The following is a 22,289-nucleotide window of genomic DNA, read 5'->3' on the forward strand; positions in this document are numbered from 1 at the left end:
AATTATCAATACTACAGTACCAACCCACATGAAATGGAAGTTAAGGTTGTCGTCCAGCAGCGTCCCGCCCTCCAGCGCTCGGCTGGCCGAGTCGGTGCGCTCTGGGGGGCATGGGTTTAGATCAAGGGCTGCTAGACGGCTGCCGATCCCAAACAGGGTGGAGGCCACACAAACACACGCAGGGTTGTACACGCTACCAATTGGGGGACACAATCCACCGCCCAAGCTGATTTCCTGGCCAAACTGGGCGGGCTCGAGCTTCACAGCAACAGCAGCATCTGCATAAGCAAATTGCAAATTGCAAATTGCAAAAAACCCCGAAAGTGCATCGCGAACAAGGCTCACATATTCTGAACAGATCAACCAGTGGTGCCTCAGCTACAGATCGAGCCGCGATTTATTTGATCAGATCGTCTCGCTCATCGAGGGTGCAGGGCTGCTGGAGGTGCGGGAGGAGTGGCCAAGATTGACTTTCTGGCCATGATCCGAAAAAATAAAGCCCAGCAGGCAAACGGCCAAAGCGCAGACCAGCCGGGCAAAGGTGCCCATCATGGTCCCCGCACTGTAACATACTGTACCAGGATACGCAGGTGCCCGTGGCCCCGCCTGAAGCCAAACAGGCATCCCATGAACAGCACAGTGTGCGGATGTGCTCCCAGCATTTGTCAGGCCCAGCGGCAGCACAGTGCCCGCCTTTGGCGGGGCTGGCCACCAATCACTGGCAGCCTACGGTGCCACTCCTACTGGCTGGCGCCTGCGCTCCCTCCTCCCGCCGAACGCCCACGTTTCCCACGCCCTCTTCTCTTCTCGCCGTACACCAGGGCTGCCCACACCTTTCCAAAACACTCCATACACCTCCTCCACATCCTTGTATCTACACGCCCGCCCACATTTGGTCCTTTGTGAGGGTTGAGGCAGTCTGTCAAAGAGCTTGGGTTCGAGGCCCAGCGTCGAGGCAGCAGTGTTCCCTCGTGCCGCCGTTCGGCTGCTTCCTGCCTTTTGAGCTTTGCGTCTTGGGGTTTTGTTTTCGGCCGTTTCGCCATCATGTCGACCAACACTCACCCGGGTCTGACTTTTGGCGTAAGCAACCTCCGACGCGGCGGCTACCCTCCAACGCAATCCCACACGACCGGCAAGCCCTCGCCCTCGCTGTCGCAGCAGCACGCGTCACCATATCATACCCAGGCGTACGCTCAGCAAGCCCAGCAGAGCGGCTATCCTCATCACATATTCACTACATCGGCCTCGCCCGTCCCGACCGTCCAAAATGCCGCCCGACAGCAGGCCCCGATCGCCGCGCCCGTCAACGTCTCTCGCCAGCGGGCCATGCCTCCGCGTCAGATGCCTCCGCCGACCCAGTCGCTGAACTACCTCGCCCAGGCCATGAACCCTGGCATGGGCCATGCCGTCCCCCAGCAGAACGACAGCCATATGCTAGCCCGCCAGCAGTCGCAGCAGCACCAGCACCAGCAGCATCAACAACACCAACAACCGCACCAGACACACGCGCAGCACCAGGCGCACCAAGCGCACCAAACACATGCCCAGCACCAGGCGCACCAGACACACACCCAGCACCCCCAGCACACCCAGCACCACCAACACCACCATCAGCAACAACAAACCCAACAATCACAAGCACAGCCTCACTATCAGCAGCAGCAGCAGCAGCAACAACAGTCTGTCCAGCAGCAGCAGTCGCAGCAACAACAGCAGCAGCAGCCGCAGCAGCATCAGCAGCAGCAGCCATCGCAACACCAACAGCAGTCAGTCCAGCACAACCAGCAACAGCCGCAGCCTCAGCAACCACAACATCCGTCTCTCTCCTTAGCCCTTCCTCGACCTCCATCTCAACCTCAGATATCCCAGGTGCAACAAGTTCAGCAGGTTCCCCAGGTACATCAGGTCCAGCACTCCCAACATGCCCAACACACTCAGCAGGCCCAGCAGACGCAGCCGGTTGCCGCTGTGCATCCCTCGCAAACCCACCAGCAGCAAATTCACCAGCAGCCGGTGGCGCATCAGGCACAGATTCACAAGCCCCAGGTTCATCCTTCGGCGGTTCATCAGAGCCAAATACAGCAACCGCAAGTGCGGCAACAGCTGCCGCTGAAGCAGAATGCTGCGCATCAGCCCACTCACCAAGCCCACCAGGTTCACCAAGGGCATCAGAACCACCAGGCACAGGCGCAGCAGGCGCAACAGACACACACAACACCAACCCCTCAGCCGCAACATGCCCTGCCGGTGCACCAAACACACTCGGCGCACCAGGTCCAGCAAACCCAACAGGTCCAGCAAGTGCAACAGGTTCAGCACGTCCAGCAGCAGGCTCAACAGGCTCAACAGGCTCAACAGGCACAGCAGGCTCAACAGGCACAGCAGGCACAGCAAGCCCAGCAGGTTCAGCAGGCTCAGCAAGTCCAGCAGGCCCAGCAAGCTCAACAGGCTCAACAGGCCCAACAGGCCCAGCAAGTCCAGCAGGCTCATCAAGCCCAGCAACAGGCTCAGCAACAGCAACAGCAGCAACAGAGCCATCAGCCGCAAACACAGGTCCAGCAACCATCAATACAGCAACCGCAACCCCACCAGGCACAGGCGCACCAGACCTCTGCGCACCACACACCTGTTCCGCAAAAGCAGGAAACTCCGACTCCGACACACGCAGAAGAGAGCCACCACGAGGATGAGATGGAGATTGACATTGCGGCTGAAGATGATGACGGTGACCAATCCAAGCTCTCTGACGCTGCTGCCGTCGCGCGGGAACCCATGGGAGAGCTTATGTCGGCCCCACCAGAGGGCGGCAGCTACCCGACTCTGGATGCCGTGCACAAGTACGTGCTCGCGTACTGCACCTCGGTCGGATACGCGGTCGTCATCGGGCGGTCGAAAAAGACAGTTCCAGGGCTGAAGAAAGTCCTGTTTGTCTGTGACCGCGCCGGAAAGCCTCCGAAGCGGGTCAACCCGGAGCTCCGTAAGAGGAAAACGTCGTCCCGCAAATGTGACTGCCAGTTCGGCTTTTTCGCCATCGAGCAGAGGACCCAGTGGATCGTGCGGTATCGCCCTGATTCCGCACATCTCACCCACAACCATGGACCAAGTCAGAGCCCCCTGCTCCACCCCGCTGCTCGCAAGCTTGACAGCAAAATGGTGGCGTCCGTAAAGGCACTCAAGGAGAATGGTACGCGCCCTACTGGCTACGGCTGGCATTGTCGAGCCAGAGTTTACTGACAAGCCGAATAATAGGTGTTGGTGTGACCCAAACTCTTGAAATACTGCAGACCGAACACCCCAACGTACCGCTCCTCCCTCGAGATATATACAACGCGAGGGCGGCTATCAACCGCAACCCACAAAAGGTAGCGGCTGGGGCTTCTGAGAACAAGATGACCATATACAGCAAGCCCCAGCCGTCCGCCGAAGACCGCATCCGAGCCGACCTTCGCCGTGAGCTTGCCAAGACCAAAGAGGACTACGACAAACTCAAAGCCGACTCGGCCAAAGAGATCGAGGAGCTCAAGCAGCAGCTGGAGGAAAAGGACAAGATGATCCATAAATTCGAGATGTTCATCGACATCTGCAATCAGAGGGTCATGGTGCAGCGAGAACGGCTGAACGATGGCAACGAAAACGGAGGTGCTTCCATCGTTCCTGCCCCCTAACTGTTGGGTATTTGAATTTGTTCACGTTGGTTGTATCTGCAGTATCGAGCCGGATCAAGGAGCAAAGTGTGGATTTATGGCGATGGTGGGTTGCTGCCTTCTGGGGTGACTGCTGGTCGACGACTCTGTTTCCCCCCTCTCTCTTTTGGATTTCTAGAGCAATTTTTACCTGTGTTTGGAGCAAGGGGCGTTTGTGAGCATTTTCTTGTTTTTTTTGTTTTTTTTCTGTCATGAGGCGTGGGGAGGGTGGGCAATGTAATATGGGGGAAAGCAAAGCACCGCGTGAGGCGCTCGGTTTTGATACGTTCTCTCTGCTGGGACGCATGTGGAGGTTTACGAGATGTCAGTGAATACAAGTCTTCCCGTTTTTGAGATTTTCTTTTGGCCCAGATATTATGTCCTCGTTAGTTCTGCGTTTGAGATTTCATGGAGCCGGGGTTTTTCATATGTTGATTCTATGAAGCGGACGTATTGGATTTCTGCTGGGGTTTGTGTAGCCAGATCCAATTGCACGTCCATCGCCGCGAAGGAACACAACTCTGATTTTCATCATATTGATTTTGACTGGCCGAGAGGCGGAAAAGCGTAGTCCAGCGCAAACAATGTAAGCTCCTGGGCACCCTGTCTGTTTTGTCACTATCTAAATTTCTCCGTTGGGTCGCAAGGCTAAATTCCCGATATTTTGATAGGTAGGAGGGTGGCCTGAAGGATCCATTGTTACGGGTGATCTCCGGAGAGAACTGCCGCGAACCAAGCATTAAAAACAAACACCGCACTTGTCTTTGGTTGGGTGTGGCTCCAGCCTGTCTTGGGTGACTTCGGTCTGCTTGGAGTGTGCCGTCTCAATCTGCTGCAGGTTTCAGGGACCGTTTGGTTAGCTGACGATTCCCTAGCGGCCAATTAGCGGGCGCATAAAGTCCCTGCCACACACCCCACCCCACACCTGCCGCCACGCGTGGCTGCCGTGCAGTCACCATCGCGACTAGGGGCCCTGCTTGCGACCGCGTAATTGCGGGAGTGTGGAATGAAGGGGAAAAGTCATGAGCAAAGCACCGCTTCCTCACACTCCTTACCACCATCCACCAACTCTTGCTCTAGTCTGCCTATCAGAGGAACGGCTCTCGACGCGTGATACCCATCGTTTTGATTTCTTCCTTTCGCTCCGACTCGTGCAGTCCCTTTTCCCGCATACGGCCTCCCCCCAGCAAACGCGGTCCCTCACCGGATATTACCTTTCTCCAAGTGCCGACTTTAATACAACCTCCCTATACCCCACGCATCACAAGCCATGACCTCGCCGGTCCCCTAGATCAGCAAACAAGACATATTCGCAGCAGTCGCGACAGCGACAGCGACCGCCGACCATGGACGTCGTCCCCTCGACCCAGGTCGTGAGTCCTGGCGCCAACGGCGTCGGGCCGCCCGCATTTCCCACAATGGACGGCGGGAAGCTCGTCGAGCACTTGAGGATAGTGCTTGGGGCCGCCCTGGGCGCCACCCGCGAGGAGCTCGAGGCCCCGGACAGCCTGCTCTCCAACGCCTTCTACTCGGATACGCTTCACCGATGCACCCGCTTCGCCAACGAGCCGCAGGTCTCCCTGCTGATCCAGAAGGAGATGACGTCGGCTCCCACGATAGAAGAGGCCGATGACGACTCAAGTAGGTGCAGCCGCCATGCTGTGCCCTGGCTCTACTTGGTGTCTACCCACACGCACGAATGCCCTTAACTAACCCGACCGTTTCTCTGCTTTCAGAAGCCCCAGGGCACAAATTCAACATCGTCCACGACATGTCGGCGTCGGCGACCGTGGTCGCCTATCTCAGCCTTCTCAAGCGGCCGCAGCCGCTCGACCCCAGCATCCCGCTTGTGGCCCAGATTCAGATGTTGAACCTGCCCGGCCCCGCATACCTTGCGTCCACCACCGGAGATCAGGGCCCGTCGGCCTCACCGTTCGAGATCTTGCAGCTTTACCTCCACAACGGCCTCGCGCCCTACTTCGACGCCAGCACCAAGAGTCAGCAGACGGCAACGGGCGCAAGAGGCAGGGCAGATGTGGATGCCAAGACTGGTATCCCGGTCACGAAGAAGCGCTGGACAGAGCTGGAGCTGAGCCTGTCCCACCTCCAGCAGAATGTCGAGATCCCCGAGGTCGCACTGCCGTTCCACCCCATAGTTCAGACGGCCCTGGACGAGGCTGCGTCGCGCAACACCCGACCGAGCTTGGAGCTGATTCCCAGCAGCCTGCTCCACGACAGTCACTTCCTCAACAACCTACAGGCTACGGTGAACAACTGGATCAAGTCCATCCAGGTCATAACCAAGATGACGCGCGACCCAACGACAGGAAGGGCAAACCAGGAGATCAACTTTTGGCTGTCAATGGAGTCTGCTCTTGAGGGTATCGAGGCTCAACTGAGGGGTGAGGGCGTTATGCTCACCCTCGAGATCTTGAAGCAAGCAAAGCGTTTTCAGGCAACTGTCAGCTTCTCGGCCGACACAGGCCTGAAAGAGGCCATGGACAAGGTCCAGAAGTACAACCAGCTGATGCGCGACTTCCCCCTTGATGAGCTGCTGTCCACAACGTCGCTGTCGAGGGTTGAGGTCACCATCGAGCAGATATTCAACCATCTGAACAAGAAACTTAAGATCTGCCCTTACCCCATCCGCCGGTCGCTCGCGCTGGTCGATGCGATATCGGAGGACTTGGACGAGGTTCTGCACCGGCTGCTTCCCGGCACAGAGCTCGTCGATCTTGACTACACGCAATTCACCGCTGTTATGAAGGCGACTGAAGCAATCTTCGTGACGTGGGATGAGAATGTCAAGGAGTTCACCAACGTAGCTCGCGAGGTCATGCGTCGTCGTACCGAGAAGTTCATCCCCATCAAGTTCAACCCAAAGCATATCGAGCTCCAGAACCGGCTCAAATATGTCAGCAATTTCCGTGACAACCATGAGCAGCTTCAGCGGACCATCTTGAATGTCCTCACACCCAAGCCCTCGGCCAACGGTTCTGTCGAGGGGCCAAATGGCTCTCTCATGGCGGAGGAGATGGGCGACGTGGCCGCCATTAAGGAAGTCGAGGCCGCGTGGGAGGGTCTCCGTCACATTGATCTCCTGGACGTCTCGAGCGAGGGCACGGCAAGATGGGTGAGGGCAGAGAACGTGTACAACGAGCGGACATCGCGTGTCGAGAATTCCATCATCGCAAAGCTGCGTGACCGACTGGCAACTGCAAAGAACGCCAACGAGATGTTCCGTGTCTTCTCAAAGTTTAATGCCCTCTTCGTCCGCCCCAAGATCCGTGGCGCCATTGCGGAGTACCAGACCCAGCTCATCGACAACGTCAAGCAGGCCATCGCGGCTCTGCACGAGCGTTTCAAGCAGCAGTACGGCCACTCCGAGGCCCACGCCATGGCCCAGCTCCACGACCTGCCCCCGGTCGCAGGTGCTATCATCTGGGCTCGCCAGATCGAGCAGCAGCTGGATGGGTACATGAAGAAGGTCGAGGACGTCCTTGGTGCAGACTGGTCTCTCCACGCCGAAGGCCAAAAGCTGTACTCGGAGAGCCGACTGTTCCGCAAGAAGCTGGATACCCGTCCCATCTACCAGGCATGGATGGAGGATGCCCGACGTAAGCACGCGTCCATCGCGGGTCTGCTCTTTAGCGTCCACAGGATCCGCTCGGCCGGAAACACCCTCGAGCTCGTGGTGAATTTCGACCCCCATGTCATTGCACTGTTCAAGGAGACGCGGAACCTCATCTGGCTCGGCTACGCGATACCCCATCAGATCAGCAATGTGGCCAAGGAGGCGAAGCGTGTCTATCCCTACGCCGTCAGTCTCATGGAGAGCGTCCGGACGTTCGCGCAAACCACCCGCCAGATCTCCGAGATGTCCCAGGTCTCGATGCTTCTCAATGGCCACCGCAACGAGGTCCAAGCACTTGTCGTCAAGGGTGTACCTCTGAAGTGGGAGTCATTTGTGAATTCGTATGAGCTTCACTTCAACCCCGCAAAGCTGGCCAACGGCGGCCTTGACCGGAGCCTGGGAAAGGGTGAGAGCAAACACGTCATGTTCATCCGTGACTTTGCCTCCAAGGTCTCCCTGCTGCAGACAAAAACGGTTACTCTGGCCTCGGTGCACCAAAACATTCAGAAGGCCCTGATGGAGCTCGGCACGTGCCCTTACGAGGCCAAGGCGTTTGAGGACCGTCTGGATGCTATTCAAAAAGGTGTTGATACGCTGAACCTGGAGCAATACGTCAATCTCGGGTACTGGGTCAAGAGGGTAAACGGCCAGATCAAGTCAATTCTGCTTACGCGCCTCCAGAGGGCGATCCAGGCGTGGATCGAGGCTTTCGAGGAGGACGTTTCCGAAGACAGGAGAAGGAGCCAAGCCGACCCCTCGGAAGCGAAGCCCGGAATTCCTACCATGAGGAGGTTGGTGCACGAGATTACCATGCGGAACCAGCTCATTTACCTCGATCCTCCCCTGGCATTCGCTCGGGCTAGCTGGTACCTGCAGCTCCAAGAATGGCTCGGCATCATCTGTCACCAGAAGAAGATCAAGGCCACCAGGTACCAAATGAGCATCACCACCACCACGACGGACGAGGCGCGGTTTGACGATCTGCCCGCCGAGTGCACCGACATGCTCTCGAGGGTCCAGGATTCGGTCGAGAAGAAGCTGCTGGAGATCAACAACTACGTCAACGAGTGGCTACGCTTTCAGTCTCTCTGGGATCTCCAGTCTGAGCAAGTTTATGACATCCTGGGAGACCAGCTGGCGAAGTGGCTGCAGCTGCTCCAAGAGATCAGGAAGACACGGCAGACCTTCGACACTACCGAGGTTAGCCGCTCCTTTGGCCACATCACCATCGACTACGACCAGGTGCAGACCAAGGTCAACGCCAAGTACGACCAGTGGCAGCATGACATCCTGATCAAGTTCGCCAGCCGGCTGGGCAACCGCCTGAGGGAGGTTCATGCCGAGATTGAAAAGGCCCGCAACGACTTGGAGAACCAGCGACTCGAGGCATCATCCACAGATCAGGCCGTTCAGTTCATCACGGTTGTCCAGACCTGCAAACGCCAAGTTAAGCTCTGGGCACCAGAGGTTGAAACGTTCCGCCAGGGCGAGTCGACGCTCGTGCGGCAGCGATACCAATTCCCCAATGACTGGCTGCACGCCCAGCAGGTGGACGGCCTCTGGGAGGCTCTCAACGACCTGCTCGCCCGCCGATCGAAGGTGATCCAAGACCAGACCGATGCACTACTGGCCAAGATCAACGCCGAGGACCAGCTTGTGCGAGAAAAGATCAGGGAGGTCTCGGTGCAGTGGAACGATGAGAAACCGGTCTCGGGCACGATTCCTCCTGACGAGGCGTCGGCGACTCTCGCCTCGTTCGAGCAGAGGATCACCCAGCTGCAGAACCAGTCTATCGGCATCGCCAAGGCAAAGGAGGCGCTCGACATCCCTGCCGATCCCGACACGTCCCTCAACGCCATCCTCGAGGAAGTCAACGACTTCAAGTCGGTTTGGGCATCGCTGTCGCTCATCTGGAAGAATTTGAACGAACTCCGCGAAATGTTGTGGAACAGCGTCCAGCCTCGGAAGATCAGGGCCGCCATCGACGGCCTGATCAAGATGACCAAGGAGATGCCTAGCCGCATGCGCCAGTACGCCGCTTTCGAGCATATTCAGAACATTCTCCGCACGTACCTCAAGGTCAACAGCCTCCTCACCGATCTCAAGTCTGAGGCTGTGCGTGACAGACACTGGACCAAGATCTACAAGCAGATTAAGCCAAACAAGCGATACTCCCCGGTGTCCATGACTCTGGGCGACGTCTGGGACTTGAACCTCGTCGCCACCGAGACCATCATTAAGGACATTATCGCCCAGGCCCAGGGAGAGATGGCACTCGAGGAGTTCCTCAAGCAGGTTAGGGAGATATGGACTGGCTACAACCTGGATCTTGTCAACTACCAGAACAAGTGCCGTCTGATCAAGGGCTGGGACGACCTCTTCGCCAAGTGCAGCGAGAACCTCAACTCACTCCAGGCCATGAAGCACTCTCCCTACTACAAAGAGTTCGAAGAGGAGGCGTCGTCTTGGGAGGACAAGCTCAACCGTGTGCACGTGCTTTTCGACGTCTGGATCGATGTCCAGCGCCAGTGGGTGTATCTCGAGGGTGTGTTTACCGGCAACGCCGACATCAAGCACCTTCTCCCGACCGAGTCTGTTAGGTTCAACAACATCAACACCGAGTTCTCGTCGGTGATGAAGAAGGTGTACAAACAGCCATATGTCCTCGACGTGCTCAACATCCCTGGCGTCCAGAAGTCGCTCGAGCGTCTGGCTGATCTCCTCAACAAGATCCAAAAAGCCCTTGGAGAGTACCTGGAGAAGGAGCGGGTATCCTTCCCTCGGTTCTACTTCGTCGGTGACGAGGACCTGCTGGAGATGATTGGCAACAGCAACGACACCCTTCGCATTGCAAAGCACTTCAAGAAGATGTTCGCGGGCTTGTCGGGTCTCATCATGGACGATGAGGCGATAATCTCTGGCTTCACGTCTAAAGAGGGCGAGGTTGTGCGGCTCAAGAAGGAGATCTCCGTTCTCAAGACGCCACGCATCAACGACTGGCTGGCACTGCTAGAGAACGGAATGAAGTCGGCGCTGGCCGAGCTGCTGGCGGAGGCCGTCGAGCAGTACACCCCGATCTTCAACAGCTCCGACGTCGACAAGGCGGCACTCATAGAATTCATGGAGGTATATCCCAGCCAGATCGTCGTGCTGGCCACCCAGGCCGTGTGGACCACGGCTGTGGATCAGTCGCTCACCGAGGGTGGCGGCACTCTCCAGTCCCTATTCGAAAAGGAGGTCCAGGTGCTGCGACTCCTCGCAGACACGGTGTTGGGCGACCTCGAGGTGCTGATGAGGAAGAAGTGCGAGCAGCTCATCACAGAGTGCGTGCACCAGCGCGATGTGATCGAGAGGCTCGTCGGCCTCAACGCCAGCACGCCCACACACTACATGTGGCTGCTGCAGATGCGCTATGTCTACTCTCCTGAGGGCGACTTCCTCCAGCGCCTCCACATCAAGATGGCCAACGCCAAGCTTGCCTACGGCTTCGAGTACCTCGGCGTGCCCGAGCGCCTCGTCCGCACCCCGCTTACCGACAGGTGTTTCCTGACGCTCACGCAGGCTCTTTGCCAGCGCCTCGGTGGATCGCCATACGGTCCCGCCGGAACTGGAAAGACAGAATCAGTCAAGGCGCTTGGTGTGCAGCTGGGAAGGTTCACGCTCGTCTTCTGCTGTGACGACACGTTCGACTTCCAGGCCATGGGCCGCATTTTCCTGGGTATCTGCCAGGTCGGCGCGTGGGGCTGCTTCGACGAGTTCAACCGTCTCGAGGAGAGGATTCTGTCGGCTGTGTCGCAGCAGATCCAGAACATCCAGCTGGGTCTCAAGCAGGGTGTCGAGGACGAGAAGGCCCAGATCGAACTGATTGGGCGCCAGCTGCATGTCAATGCGAACACTGGCATCTTCATCACCATGAACCCGGGCTATGCCGGTCGTTCTAACTTGCCAGACAACCTCAAGAAGCTGTTCCGCAGTGTCGCAATGTCCAAGCCGGACAAGGAGCTCATTGCGGAAGTCATGCTCTACTCGCAGGGCTTCAACCAGGCCAAGCAGCTGTCCAAGCAGACAGTGCCCTTCTTCGACCAGTGCGGCGCCAAACTTTCCAAGCAGGCCCATTACGACTTCGGCCTTCGTGCGTTGAAGAGCGTCCTTGTGAGCTCTGGTGGACTCAAGCGAGCTAGGCTCACCAATAGCGACGGTGGCATCGGCTCCGAGGAGGTCGTCGAGCCCGAGATTCTTGTCCAGTCGATTCGAGAAACAATTGCTCCGAAGCTGATCAAGTCCGATGTTGAGATTATGAGCGGAATTGAGGAGGTCTGCTTCCCAGGGATATCGTATGTGCCAGCGAACCTGCAAAAGCTCGAAGAGGCGATCCGTGGCCTGGCGGATGAGAGGCAGCTGGTTGTCAACGATACCTGGATGACCAAGATCTTGCAGCTGTACCAAATCCAGGGCATCCACCACGGTGTCATGATGGTGGGAAGCTCGGGATCCGGAAAGTCTGCCGCCTGGACGCTGCTTCTCGACGCCCTGCAGAAGGTGGAGGGCGTTGAGGGCGTGTCGCATATCATCGACTCCAAGGTCATGTCCAAGGAGGCCCTCTACGGAAATCTTGACTCGACCACGCGTGAATGGACCGACGGTCTGTTCACTAGCATCCTGCGAAAGATTGTCGACAACCTGCGTGGTGAGGACTCGAAGCGCCACTGGATCGTATTCGACGGGGATGTCGACCCGGAGTGGGTTGAGAACTTGAACAGTGTGCTCGATGACAACAAGCTCCTCACGCTTCCCAACGGAGAGCGTCTCAACCTGCCCGCGAACGTGCGCATCATGTTCGAGGTGGAGAACCTCAAATACGCGACCCTCGCCACCGTGTCTCGCTGCGGTATGGTTTGGTTCAGCGAGGATACCGTCACTCCAAGCATGATGGTCGACAATTACCTCGAGACCCTGAAGTCCGTTGCCTTTGAGGACCTTGACGAGGACGTCGTGGCCACGGGCCAGAGCGCCGAGAAGGCCCTTACCGTGCAGAGGCATGCCGCGGACCTGCTCAAGGAGTACCTCACCACTGACAACTTCATCCTCGAGGCACTGAAGGAGGCCGAGGGCTACAACCACATCATGGAGTTCACCATCGCACGCGTTCTCAACACGCTCTTCTCCCTGCTCAACAAAGCTGTCCGCGATATGATCGAGTACAACACCCAGCACAGCGACTTCGCCCTGGAGCCGGAGCAGGTTGAGTCCTACATCTGCAAGAAGCTCCTTCTCGCCCTGGTGTGGGCTCTCACGGGCGACTGCCCCCTGAACGATCGTAAGGTCTTTGGGGACCGCGTTTGCGGCCTTGCCACCTTTGGATCACCGCCACTGGACGGCTCAAGCTCGCTGATCGACTTTGACGTGTCGCTGCCCAAGGGCGACTGGACACCCTGGCAAAGCCAGGTACCTTCGATCGAGGTCAACACGCACTCCATCACGCAGACGGACGTTGTCATCCCAACCCTCGACACGGTCAGGCACGAGGATGTCTTGTACTCGTGGCTTGCAGAGCACAAGCCGCTGCTCCTTTGCGGCCCTCCTGGTTCCGGCAAGACCATGACACTTTTCAGCGCCCTCAGGAAGCTGCCCAATATGGAGGTTGTTGGCCTCAACTTCTCGAGCGCGACCACACCCGACCTCCTTATCAAGACGTTTGAGCAGTACTGCGAGTACAAGAAGACGCTTAACGGAGTCGTCCTCTCGCCCACCCAGATCGGGCGTTGGCTCGTCGTCTTCTGCGACGAGATCAACCTGCCCGCCCCCGACAAGTACGGGACGCAGCGCGCCATCTCGTTCCTCCGCCAGCTGGTTGAGCACAACGGCTTCTGGAGGACCTCGGACAAGTCGTGGGTTACGCTGGACCGTATTCAGTTCGTCGGAGCTTGCAACCCTCCGACCGACGCTGGCCGTACCCCCATGGGCGCGCGTTTCCTACGCCACGCTCCACTTATCATGGTCGACTACCCTGGCGAGCTCTCGCTGCAGCAAATTTACGGAACCTTCAACTCGGCCGTGCTCAAGATCATCCCCTCGCTCCGCGGATACTCGGAGGCAATCACACAAGCCATGGTCAGGTTCTATCTCGAGTCGCAGCAGCGCTTCACCCCCAAGATCCAGCCCCACTATGTCTACAGTCCTCGTGAGCTCACTAGGTGGGTGCGCGGCGTGTACGAGGCCATCCGGCCGCTCGAGACGCTCTCCATCGAAGGCCTCATCCGCATCTGGGCGCACGAAGCCCTGCGTCTCTTCCAGGACCGTCTTGTGGCCGAGGACGAACGCAAGTGGACCGAGGACGCCGTGCGGCGCATCGCTCTCACCTACTTCCCAACCATTGACGAGACCAACGCTCTTGGCGGGCCCATCCTCTTCTCCAACTGGCTCTCGAAGAACTACGTCCCCGTCGACCGGGAGCAGCTCCGCGACTTCGTCAAGGCCAGACTCAAGACGTTCTGCGAGGAGGAGGTGGACGTTCCGCTCATTCTCTTCAACGATGTGCTCGAGCATGTGCTCCGCATCGACCGTGTGTTCCGCCAGCCCCAAGGCCATCTGATCCTGATTGGAGTCAGCGGCAGTGGCAAGACCACGCTTTCCCGGTTCGTCGCCTGGATGAACGGCCTGAAGGTGTTCCAGATCAAAGTGCACGGCAAGTACTCGGGCGAGGACTTCGACGACGACCTCCGAGAAGTGCTCCGCCGCTGCGGCTGCAAGGGCGAGAAGCTTTGCTTCATTATGGACGAGTCCAACGTGCTCGACTCGGGGTTCCTCGAGAGGATGAACACGCTGCTCGCCAACGCCGAGGTTCCCGGTCTCTTCGAAGGCGACGATCTGGCCGCTCTCATGACGCAATGCAAGGAGGGTGCCCAGCGCCAGGGCCTGCTGCTGGACTCGCAGGAGGAGCTGTACAAGTGGTTCACGGCGCAAATTGTCAAGAACCTCCACGTGGTCTTCACCATGAACCCTCCCGAGGACGGCCTCGGCTCCAAGGCCGCCACCAGTCCCGCTCTTTTCAACCGTTGCGTGCTCAACTGGTTCGGTGATTGGTCCGACCAGGCTCTGTTCCAGGTCGGCCACGAGCTGACCCAGTCGGTCGATCTCGACCGGCCCAGCTTCCAGGCTCCGGACACGATCCCCATCGCCTACAGCGGCATCAACCTACCCCCGTCTCACCGTGAGGCCGTCGTCAACTCGATGGTGCACATCCATCACTCTCTGGCACGATTCAACGCCAAGCTCCTCAAGCAGCAGAACAAGGTCACCTTCCTCACGCCGCGACACTACCTGGACTTTGTGGCCCAGTACGTCAAGCTCTATAATGAAAAGCGGGAGGACCTCGAGGAGCAGCAGCGCCATCTCAACGTCGGTCTCGAGAAGCTCCGGGACACGGTGGACAAGGTGCGCGATCTCCGCGTCAGCCTGGCTGAGAAGAAGACGCAGCTCGAGCGCAAAGACGCCGAGGCGAACGAGAAGCTGCAGCACATGGTGGCCGACCAGCGCGAGGCGGAACAACGCAAGGCCGCGTCCCTCGAGTTGCAGAAGGCTCTCGAGGTGCAAGAGTCCGAGGTGGCCTCGCGAAAGAAGGTGGTGCTCGAGGACCTAGCCAAGGCGGAGCCAGCGGTCGAAGAAGCCAAGGCTAGCGTCAGCGCCATCAAACGCCAGCACCTGACGGAGGTCCGGTCCATGAGCTCTCCGCCCCAGGGTGTCAAGCTGGCCCTCGACTCAGTGTGCACGCTGATCGGGCACAAGGTGACGGACTGGAAGAGCATCCAGGCGGTGGTGAGACGAGACGACTTCATCGCCAGCATCGTCAACTTTGACAACGAGAGGCAGATGACCAAGTCGCTGCGGTTGAAGATGCGCAATGAGTTCCTTGCCAACCCGGCCTTCACGTACGAAAAGGTCAACTTCTCGAGCAAGGCCTGCGGTTCCCTGGTGCAGTGGGTTGAGGCGCAGGTCAACTACGCCGAGATCCTAGACCGTGTCGGCCCCCTGCGCGAGGAGGTGGCCCAGCTCGAGGACCAGGCTCTTCAGACGAGGGCGAACGCCAAGGCGGTCGAGGACAACATCGCGAACCTGGAGAAGAGCATTGCGACGTACAAGCTCGAGTACGCCGAGCTCGTGAGCGAGACGCAGGCCATCAAGGGCGAGATGACTGGGGTGCAGTCCAAGGTCGACCGCAGCGTCAAGCTCCTCGACAGCCTTTCGTCGGAGAGGGTTCGCTGGGAGGAGGGCAGCAAGTCTTTCGAAACGCAGATCAGCACGCTCGTCGGCGACGTCCTGGTCGCCGCGGCCTTCCTGGCCTACAGCGGTCTCTACGACCAGATGTTTCGCAAGTCAATGATGGAGGACTGGCTCCACCAGCTGCAGCTTTCGGGCATCAGCATCAAGCAGCACAACCCCGTGACCGAGTACCTGTCGACGGCCGACGAGCGGCTCGGATGGCAGGCCAACTCGCTCCCCGTGGACGATCTGTGCACGGAGAACGCCATCATCCTCAAGCGCTTCAACCGGTACCCGCTCATCATCGACCCATCGGGTCGTGTTACCGAGTTCCTGCAGAAGGAGAGCAAGGAGCGGCGCCTAACCGTCACCAGCTTCCTGGACGACTCCTTCACCAAGCAGCTCGAGAGCTCACTCCGTTTCGGCAACCCCATCCTCATCCAGGACGCCGAGCACCTCGACCCCGTGCTCAACCACGTGCTCAACAAGGAGTACCAGAAGACGGGCGGGCGTGTGCTCATCCAGCTCGGCAGGCAGGAGATCGACTTCTCGCCCGCGTTCAAGCTCTACCTGTCGACGCGGGACCCGTCGGCCACGTTTGCGCCCGACATTTGCAGTCGCACGACGTTTGTCAACTTCACGGTCACGCAGAGCAGTCTGCAGACGCAGTCGCTCAACGAGGTGCTCAAGTCGGAGCGGCCCGATGTCGACGAGCGGCGGTCCAACCTCATCAAGCTGCAGGGCGAGTTCAAGGTGCATCTGCGCCAGCTCGAGAAGCGCCTCCTCCAGGCGCTCAACGAGTCCCGCGGCAACATCCTCGATGACGACAACGTCCTCAGGACGCTCGAGACGCTCAAGAAGGAGGCGGCTGATATCTCGGCCAAGATGAGCAACACCGAGGGTGTCATGGCCGAGGTGGAGGAGATCACCAAGGGCTACGACATCATCGCGCGGTCCTGCAGTGCCGTCTTCGCCGTACTGGAGCAGCTCCATTACCTGAACCACTTCTACCGACTCTCGCTGCAGTACTTCCTCGACATCTTCCATACGGTGCTGCGCGAGAACCCGCGTCTAGCGGCCGAGACGGACTATGTCAAGCGCCGGGACGTCATAGTCCAAGACCTCTTCGTGACGGCCTACCAGCGCACGGCGCTTGGCCTGCTGCAGAAGGACCGCATCACGCTCGCCATCCTCTTGGCCCAGGCCTCTCCCTACAGGATGGACCGACGTCTCATTGACATGATTCTCGACGAAAAGGTGCCGGGCGCAGACCTGTCTTCCAACAAGGATGCCAGAGACCAGGTGTTCGCCAAGGCATCGCGGCTGTCGGCGCTCAAGGACAAGCTGGAGAAGGTGCCGAGCGCCAGCTGGGACAAGTTCCTGACGGAGGAGCAGGCCGAGAACTTTGTGCCGCAGGTGTGGGAAGAGGACACGTGGATGAACGACAAGGCGCTGCTCTCGCTGCTCATGGTCAAGCTCTTCCGCATGGACCGGTTCGTTCCGGCGGCGGAGCGGTTCGCGGTGCTCGTCTTCGGAGAGGGGCTGCTGGACGTGGTGGAGGACCTGGGGGCGACGGTGTCGCAGGTGCCGCCGACGCGGCCGGTGGCGCTGGTCTCGAGCCCCGGCTTCGACGCCAGCTACAAGGTGGACTCTCTGGTGGAGCGGCGCGGAGTGAGGTGCACCAACATCGCCATGGGCTCCAACGAAGGCCTCGCGAGCGCCGACAAGTCGCTCAGCAACGCGGCGCAGACGGGATCGTGGGTCCTGGTCAAAAACGTGCACCTGGCGCCAACGTGGCTACAGAGCCTGGAGAAGCGCATGGAGTCGCTCAACCCGCACCCCGACTTCCGCCTCTTCCTGTCGATGGAGTCGAGTACCAAGATTCCCGTCAACCTGCTGCGGGCGTCGCGTGTGCTCATGTACGAGCAGCCGGCCGGCGTCCGGGCCAACATGAAGGACTCGATGTCGTCCCTCTCGGCCAGGCCGGCCAAGAGCCCCGTCGAGCGCACCAGGCTGTACCTGCTCCTGTCGTTTCTACACGCGGTGGTGCAGGAGCGGCTGCGGTACGCGCCGAGCCTGGGCTGGAAGGGCTTCTGGGAGTTCAACGACAGCGACTACGAGTGCTCGGCCTTCATCATCGACACGTGGATCGACACGGCGTCCAACAAGCGAACCAACATTGCGCCGCAGAACATACCGTGGGACATGATCCGCTACCTCATCACGGAGATGTATGGAGGCAAGATCGACGACGAGGGCGACTACAAGATGCTAAGGCAGCTGATCCACAAGTTCCTCACGCCCGAGGCGTACGAGATCAACCACAAGCTGGTGGAGGCGGCGGGGGCCGAGGAGTCGGGCGGCGACCTGGTGGTGCCGCAGGGCACGTCGATGCAGGACTTCATGTCGTGGATCCAGGGCCTTCCCGAGCGCGAGCCGCCCACGTATCTAGGCCTGCCGGCCAACGCGGAGAAGCTGCTGCTCGTCGGGCTTGGGCAGTCGCTGATTCAGAACGTCAAGAAGGTGACGGACCTGCTCGACGAGGGCGAGCAGCTGACGGTGGAGAGCTAAGGTCGAGAGTCGAGGAGCCTGGGCTTTTATGCCTACTCATTTTTTTTATGTTTATCAGATTTGTTCCGTACTTTTTTTTTTTATAGTTCGCCTCTGTTGGGCCATCCCCCGCCTGCTTTGAGATGATTGAGACAACTTTTAGACGGCTATCGAGAGGAGAATGGTGTATCTATCGTTCATGTTATGCCATCCCATTGTCTGATACCCCTGCCATTCACCCTCTCTATTACCACAATATTAGGATGCCTTTTTTCGAGATTCTACGGACCAGACGATAGACTACCGAGGCATTCAGAGTGGTCAAAATCAAGCGAAGAAAGCCTTCCACATCATGTTGACCACAGTGACAAGTCGCAGCCAGACAGTAGCAAGTTTTCGCAGCCGCTCCAAAGCGGCGTGTTTTGCACGGGAAACGCAGTTATTGCCGCGGCGACGTCGCTCAGCAACCAGTCGCCCATTCCCCCGTCGTCAGCGAGTGGCGGCGGCGGCGGCGGCGGTGGTGGCGTGGGCGGGGTAGGCGTCGACGTGGCCACACTCGCACCGCTGCTCCCGTTGCCGTTACTATTACTACTACCATAGTGCAGCGACGACACTGCCGCAGCCCCGACCGCCGCCACAGACGCCGGCGGCGGCGGCGGCGGGCGCAGCAGCATCAGCCGAGCCAGCTCCTGCAGCTCCCGGACGTAGCGGTCGACGCGGGGCCAGACCTCGGCCAGGGCCTTGAGGCAGGCGATGACGAGGCGCAGCTGGCTCCGGGCGACGGCGATGCGGGGCCCCGTCAGGACGGAGCGGCAGGCGGCCAGGAGCGGCACGGCGCCCGTGGCGAGCTGGCAGACGACAAAGGGGGACCTGTCGAAGCCGGCACCCGGGCGGCTGCTGCAGCCGCCGCCGCTGCCGCCGCCGCCGCCGCCGCTTCTGTTGTGCGCCGAGGAGGAGGGCGGGAGGGTCGTCAGGAGGCGGACCTGGGCCTCGATGGCGCGCAGGCAGCGCGTGGTGTGGATGATGAGCGACTCGCGCGCGGCCGGGAGCGGGGCCGGGTAGACGACGCAGGTGGACAGGCGCTCGGCCGGGTGGAAGAGGATGCGGGAGTGGGGGCGGTGGGCGGTGAGGACGACGGTGTTGACGACCATGTGGGCCTGGAACATGAGCTCGTCGACGGCGTCGCCCGAGGCGGCCAGGGCGTCGCGCTTGGACTCGGGCAGGAGCAGGAGCCAGGCGTCGAGGACGGCGTCGGTCTCGTGCAGCACGCGCGAGGAGCCCGAGGGGTCCGTCGGCGGCGCCAGGGCGGCCAGGGCGGCGGCGGCGCTGCGGTAGGCGTCGATGAGGTAGGCGAAGGAGGAGAAGGCGGGGCTGTCGGCTTCGAGGTCGCGCGAGTCCATTTCCTCGATCGTCCTTGTGGGAGGGATGATCTGGTTGGAGGAGGAGGGGGAGGGTGAGTAAGTAGGTAGGTATTCAGGGGGCTCTGTGCTCATTGTCGACTCACCATGCTCTCGTACTCGTCCTCCTCGCACGGCAGACCGACCGTGTTCTCGATGGTGCAGACCCAAAATACCAGCACTCTATCCGTGGCGGCGATGCAGGCGTCCAGGATCATGAGCTGCCACCACGTCCGCCGCCAGCTCTCGGCCAGCACCGGGTCGCCGTCGGCGGCCGCCGCGCACGCGTCGGCGAACTCGGCCTTGTTCATGCCCAGGTCCACGGCCAGCCCGACAGCAGAGTTGAGCAGCGCGCGCGCCTCGGCCGGGTCCGTGGTCCAGTACAGGGCGATGGAGAGCAGAAGACGGCACTGGACCAGGAACGGGCCGGGCCCGGCGTCGCCGCCCGTCCGGGCCAGCTCGAGCAGCTGCTGGGCAGACGAAGGCTGTTGTTGCTGTTGCTGCTGGCCGGCATAGCGGGAGCCGACATATCGCATGGCCGAGACCAGGGGATTCAACTCGGCTGCCCGGGCTGGGTCGGCTAGCAGCTGATCCAGTCGCGGTCGGGGGAGGGCAAAGGGGTGTAGCCGATGGAATCGGAGGTAGTACAGATCCAGGGAGGCATCCGGGGCAGGAGGCTCGGGGGTGCCGGTGTAGATATAGGCCGTGTCTGATGTTGGTTCAGCATTGTCGAAAAGGAAGGGGTCCAGCAGACCGAACAGCGACTGTTGATCGGTTGGCTCTAGAGAAGCGAGCAACTGCTGTTGCTGTTGCTGTTGCTGTTGCTGTTGCTGTTGCTGTTGCCATCCAAAACCTGCCGTCGGCGAGCCGTTATTGTCCTCGACGGCTATATCCGACAGCTCGAGCCCCGGATGGAGTGCTTTGGGCGATTGAGCGGCATTCGTTGCTGTCGCCGCTGCTGCCGCCGCCGCCGCCGCCTCGGCTTCGGCGCGCCTCTTGCGACGGGCGGTGAGGGTTGCGCGGTCGAGGCCCCCGCGGCGCGACTTGGTGTAGAAGCAAGCCTTGCCGGCGACGGCGCACCTCTCGCACCGGGGCTGCTCGGCTCCGCACTTCACGTGCCTGTCGCGGCAAGGGATGCAGGCCAGCGACGCCCTGGGGGTAGAGGCTGCTGGTGTGGCGCTGTTGCTGGTGCTGCTGGTGGTGGACGACATGGTTGGGGTCTCCTGTGGTCTCCTGCTATTGCTGCTACTACTATGCGGTTGGCCGCCCTTGGACTAACGGCGAGCCGGGAAAAGGGGCGGGGACTATAGCGGGGACTCGGGAACCCGACTATGAAGCTATGAAGCCGCCGGAGCAGCACTTCGGCTACCCGATGGTGCTGACTAAGAGCATGCGGCTTCCCAGCTCTCACGCGGACCACGAGCAAAGTGAGCTTCCACTTCAGGCAATTCGAGACTCACCTCAACTCGGCAACTCGGTGGGCTTTACCATCTCCTGTTACGTGCATCGCCGACCCGTCAACAAGAGCCATCCCGGATGCCCGGCCATGGCTTCGACAGTTGTAGCAGTACCCGCATGCTGCCCCTTCTCAACAGGGGGCCGAGAAGCTATTAAAGCACCACATTGTGTTCTTCCTGAAAAGTACTCGCAATGGAACACAAGTCATCACCTGTTGACAAACAACAACGACCAACATCCAAGTTCATCTCCAGTCACATTTCAACACCACCTTGGCCTTGACAATGTCTCAGCGGATCCTCATTATCGGTGCCGGCTTCGCTGGCCTCCACAGCGCCCTCGCCGCCCGGCGTCTGATTACAATGGCCACCGAGCAAGGCGCTGCCAAAGGCACCGGCGACATCGAGATCGCCATGATAGCGCCGCAGCCGAGGCTGGCAATACTTCCAAGGCTATACGAGGAGGACCCCAACAGCAAAGTAGCGCCTCTCGGGGACATCTTGGCTACCGTGGGTGTCCGGTTCATCCAGGGCATGGTTGATGAGATTGACACGGCCAAACAAGAGGTCAGGTACTCGGGCGGCGAGACTACCAACTCTGGAAGCCATTCAATAACCTACAATCGTCTCGTCCTCGCAGCGGGCGGAAGCGTCTCGCGCCCGGCTGGAGTGCTGGGCCTCGAGCACGCGTTTACCGTCGATGGCGTCGAGAAGGCCGCGCAGCTCGAATCGCACTTCAAGCAGCTCGCGCTCAGGGAGCCCAGCAAGACCCGGGGCACTGTTGTGGTCTGCGGCGGCGGCTTCACCGGCATCGAGGTGGCTGCCGAGCTGCCCAAACGCCTCGGCAACATCCTCGGCAGCGACGCCTCCTCCTCCTCCTCCTCCCCCAACATCCGCGTCGTCGTCGTGGAGCGCGCCGACGTCATCGCGCCCGACATGGCTCCCGGGATGCGGCCCTTCATCTCCGAGTCGCTGCAGGGCCTCGGCGTCGAGGTCCGGCTCGGCGCAGCCGTCGTGGGCATCGAAAAGGACAGCGGCAGTGGCGACGCGACGGTCCGGCTGTCCAGCGGCGACCGCATCGAGGCGGCCACCGTGGTCTGGACGGCGGGGACGGTGGCCAGCCCGCTCGCGGCGCAGATCCCGGGCGACAAGGAGGCCCGGAGCGGGCGGGTGCGCGTCGACGAGCACCTCCGGGCGCCGTCGGCGCCGACGTGCTTCGTGGCGGGCGACGTCGCGCTCGCCGTGGCCGACGCGGCGGACGGCGGCGGCGGCGGCGGGCACCACGCGCGCATGTCGTGCCAGCACGCCA

General features: G+C 60.1%; 4 protein-coding genes across 4 annotated transcripts in view; 3 read left to right on the forward strand and 1 right to left on the reverse strand.

Annotated features, from left to right (window-relative positions):
* Positions 1 to 805: 805 nt before the first annotated feature.
* On the forward strand, positions 806 to 4,342 carry GGTG_03175 (hypothetical protein). The gene is made up of 2 exons (XM_009220953.1): positions 806 to 3,184; positions 3,250 to 4,342. The coding sequence occupies exons 1-2, from the start codon at positions 1,045 to 1,047 to the stop codon at positions 3,663 to 3,665; spliced, it is 2,556 nt and encodes an 851-aa protein (XP_009219217.1). The 5' UTR covers positions 806 to 1,044; the 3' UTR covers positions 3,666 to 4,342.
* Positions 4,343 to 4,696: 354 nt separating this feature from the next.
* Positions 4,697 to 18,473, forward strand: GGTG_03176 (dynein heavy chain). The gene is made up of 2 exons (XM_009220954.1): positions 4,697 to 5,324; positions 5,420 to 18,473. Exons 1-2 carry the CDS (start codon positions 5,030 to 5,032, stop codon positions 18,145 to 18,147), a joined length of 13,023 nt encoding a protein of 4,340 aa, XP_009219218.1. The 5' UTR covers positions 4,697 to 5,029; the 3' UTR covers positions 18,148 to 18,473.
* On the reverse strand, positions 18,161 to 20,854 carry GGTG_03177 (hypothetical protein). Its single transcript, XM_009220955.1, has 2 exons — positions 19,631 to 20,854; positions 18,161 to 19,556 (listed from the first exon to the last, which is right to left on the reverse strand). The coding sequence occupies exons 1-2, from the start codon at positions 20,732 to 20,734 to the stop codon at positions 18,477 to 18,479; spliced, it is 2,184 nt and encodes a 727-aa protein (XP_009219219.1). The 5' UTR covers positions 20,735 to 20,854; the 3' UTR covers positions 18,161 to 18,476.
* Positions 20,855 to 21,265: 411 nt separating this feature from the next.
* The window catches only part of GGTG_03178 (hypothetical protein), a gene marked incomplete at both ends in the record, with an annotated part of 1,964 nt that continues 940 nt past the window's right edge, over positions 21,266 to 22,289 (forward strand). The window contains one exon of the mRNA XM_009220956.1: positions 21,266 to 22,272. Coding sequence (XP_009219220.1) covers positions 21,266 to 22,272 — 1,007 coding nt within the window. The remainder of the gene's footprint in view (positions 22,273 to 22,289) is intronic.

This window comes from Gaeumannomyces tritici, assembly GCF_000145635.1.
Source record: "Gaeumannomyces tritici R3-111a-1 unplaced genomic scaffold supercont2.2, whole genome shotgun sequence".
Taxonomy (NCBI): Eukaryota; Fungi; Ascomycota; class Sordariomycetes; order Magnaporthales; family Magnaporthaceae; genus Gaeumannomyces; species Gaeumannomyces tritici.

Coding starts and splice junctions, on each gene's coding strand:
- GGTG_03175 (XM_009220953.1), top strand. CDS start 1,045: ATGTCGACCAACACTCACCCGGGTCTGACTTTTGGCGTAAGCAACCTC. Junction 3,185..3,249: donor AAAGGCACTCAAGGAGAATG/GTACGCGCCCTA, acceptor GCCGAATAATAG/GTGTTGGTGTGACCCAAACT.
- GGTG_03176 (XM_009220954.1), top strand. CDS start 5,030: ATGGACGTCGTCCCCTCGACCCAGGTCGTGAGTCCTGGCGCCAACGGC. Junction 5,325..5,419: donor AGAGGCCGATGACGACTCAA/GTAGGTGCAGCC, acceptor CTCTGCTTTCAG/AAGCCCCAGGGCACAAATTC.
- GGTG_03177 (XM_009220955.1), bottom strand. CDS start 20,734: ATGTCGTCCACCACCAGCAGCACCAGCAACAGCGCCACACCAGCAGCC. Junction 19,557..19,630: donor AGGACGAGTACGAGAGCATG/GTGAGTCGACAA, acceptor TCCTCCAACCAG/ATCATCCCTCCCACAAGGAC.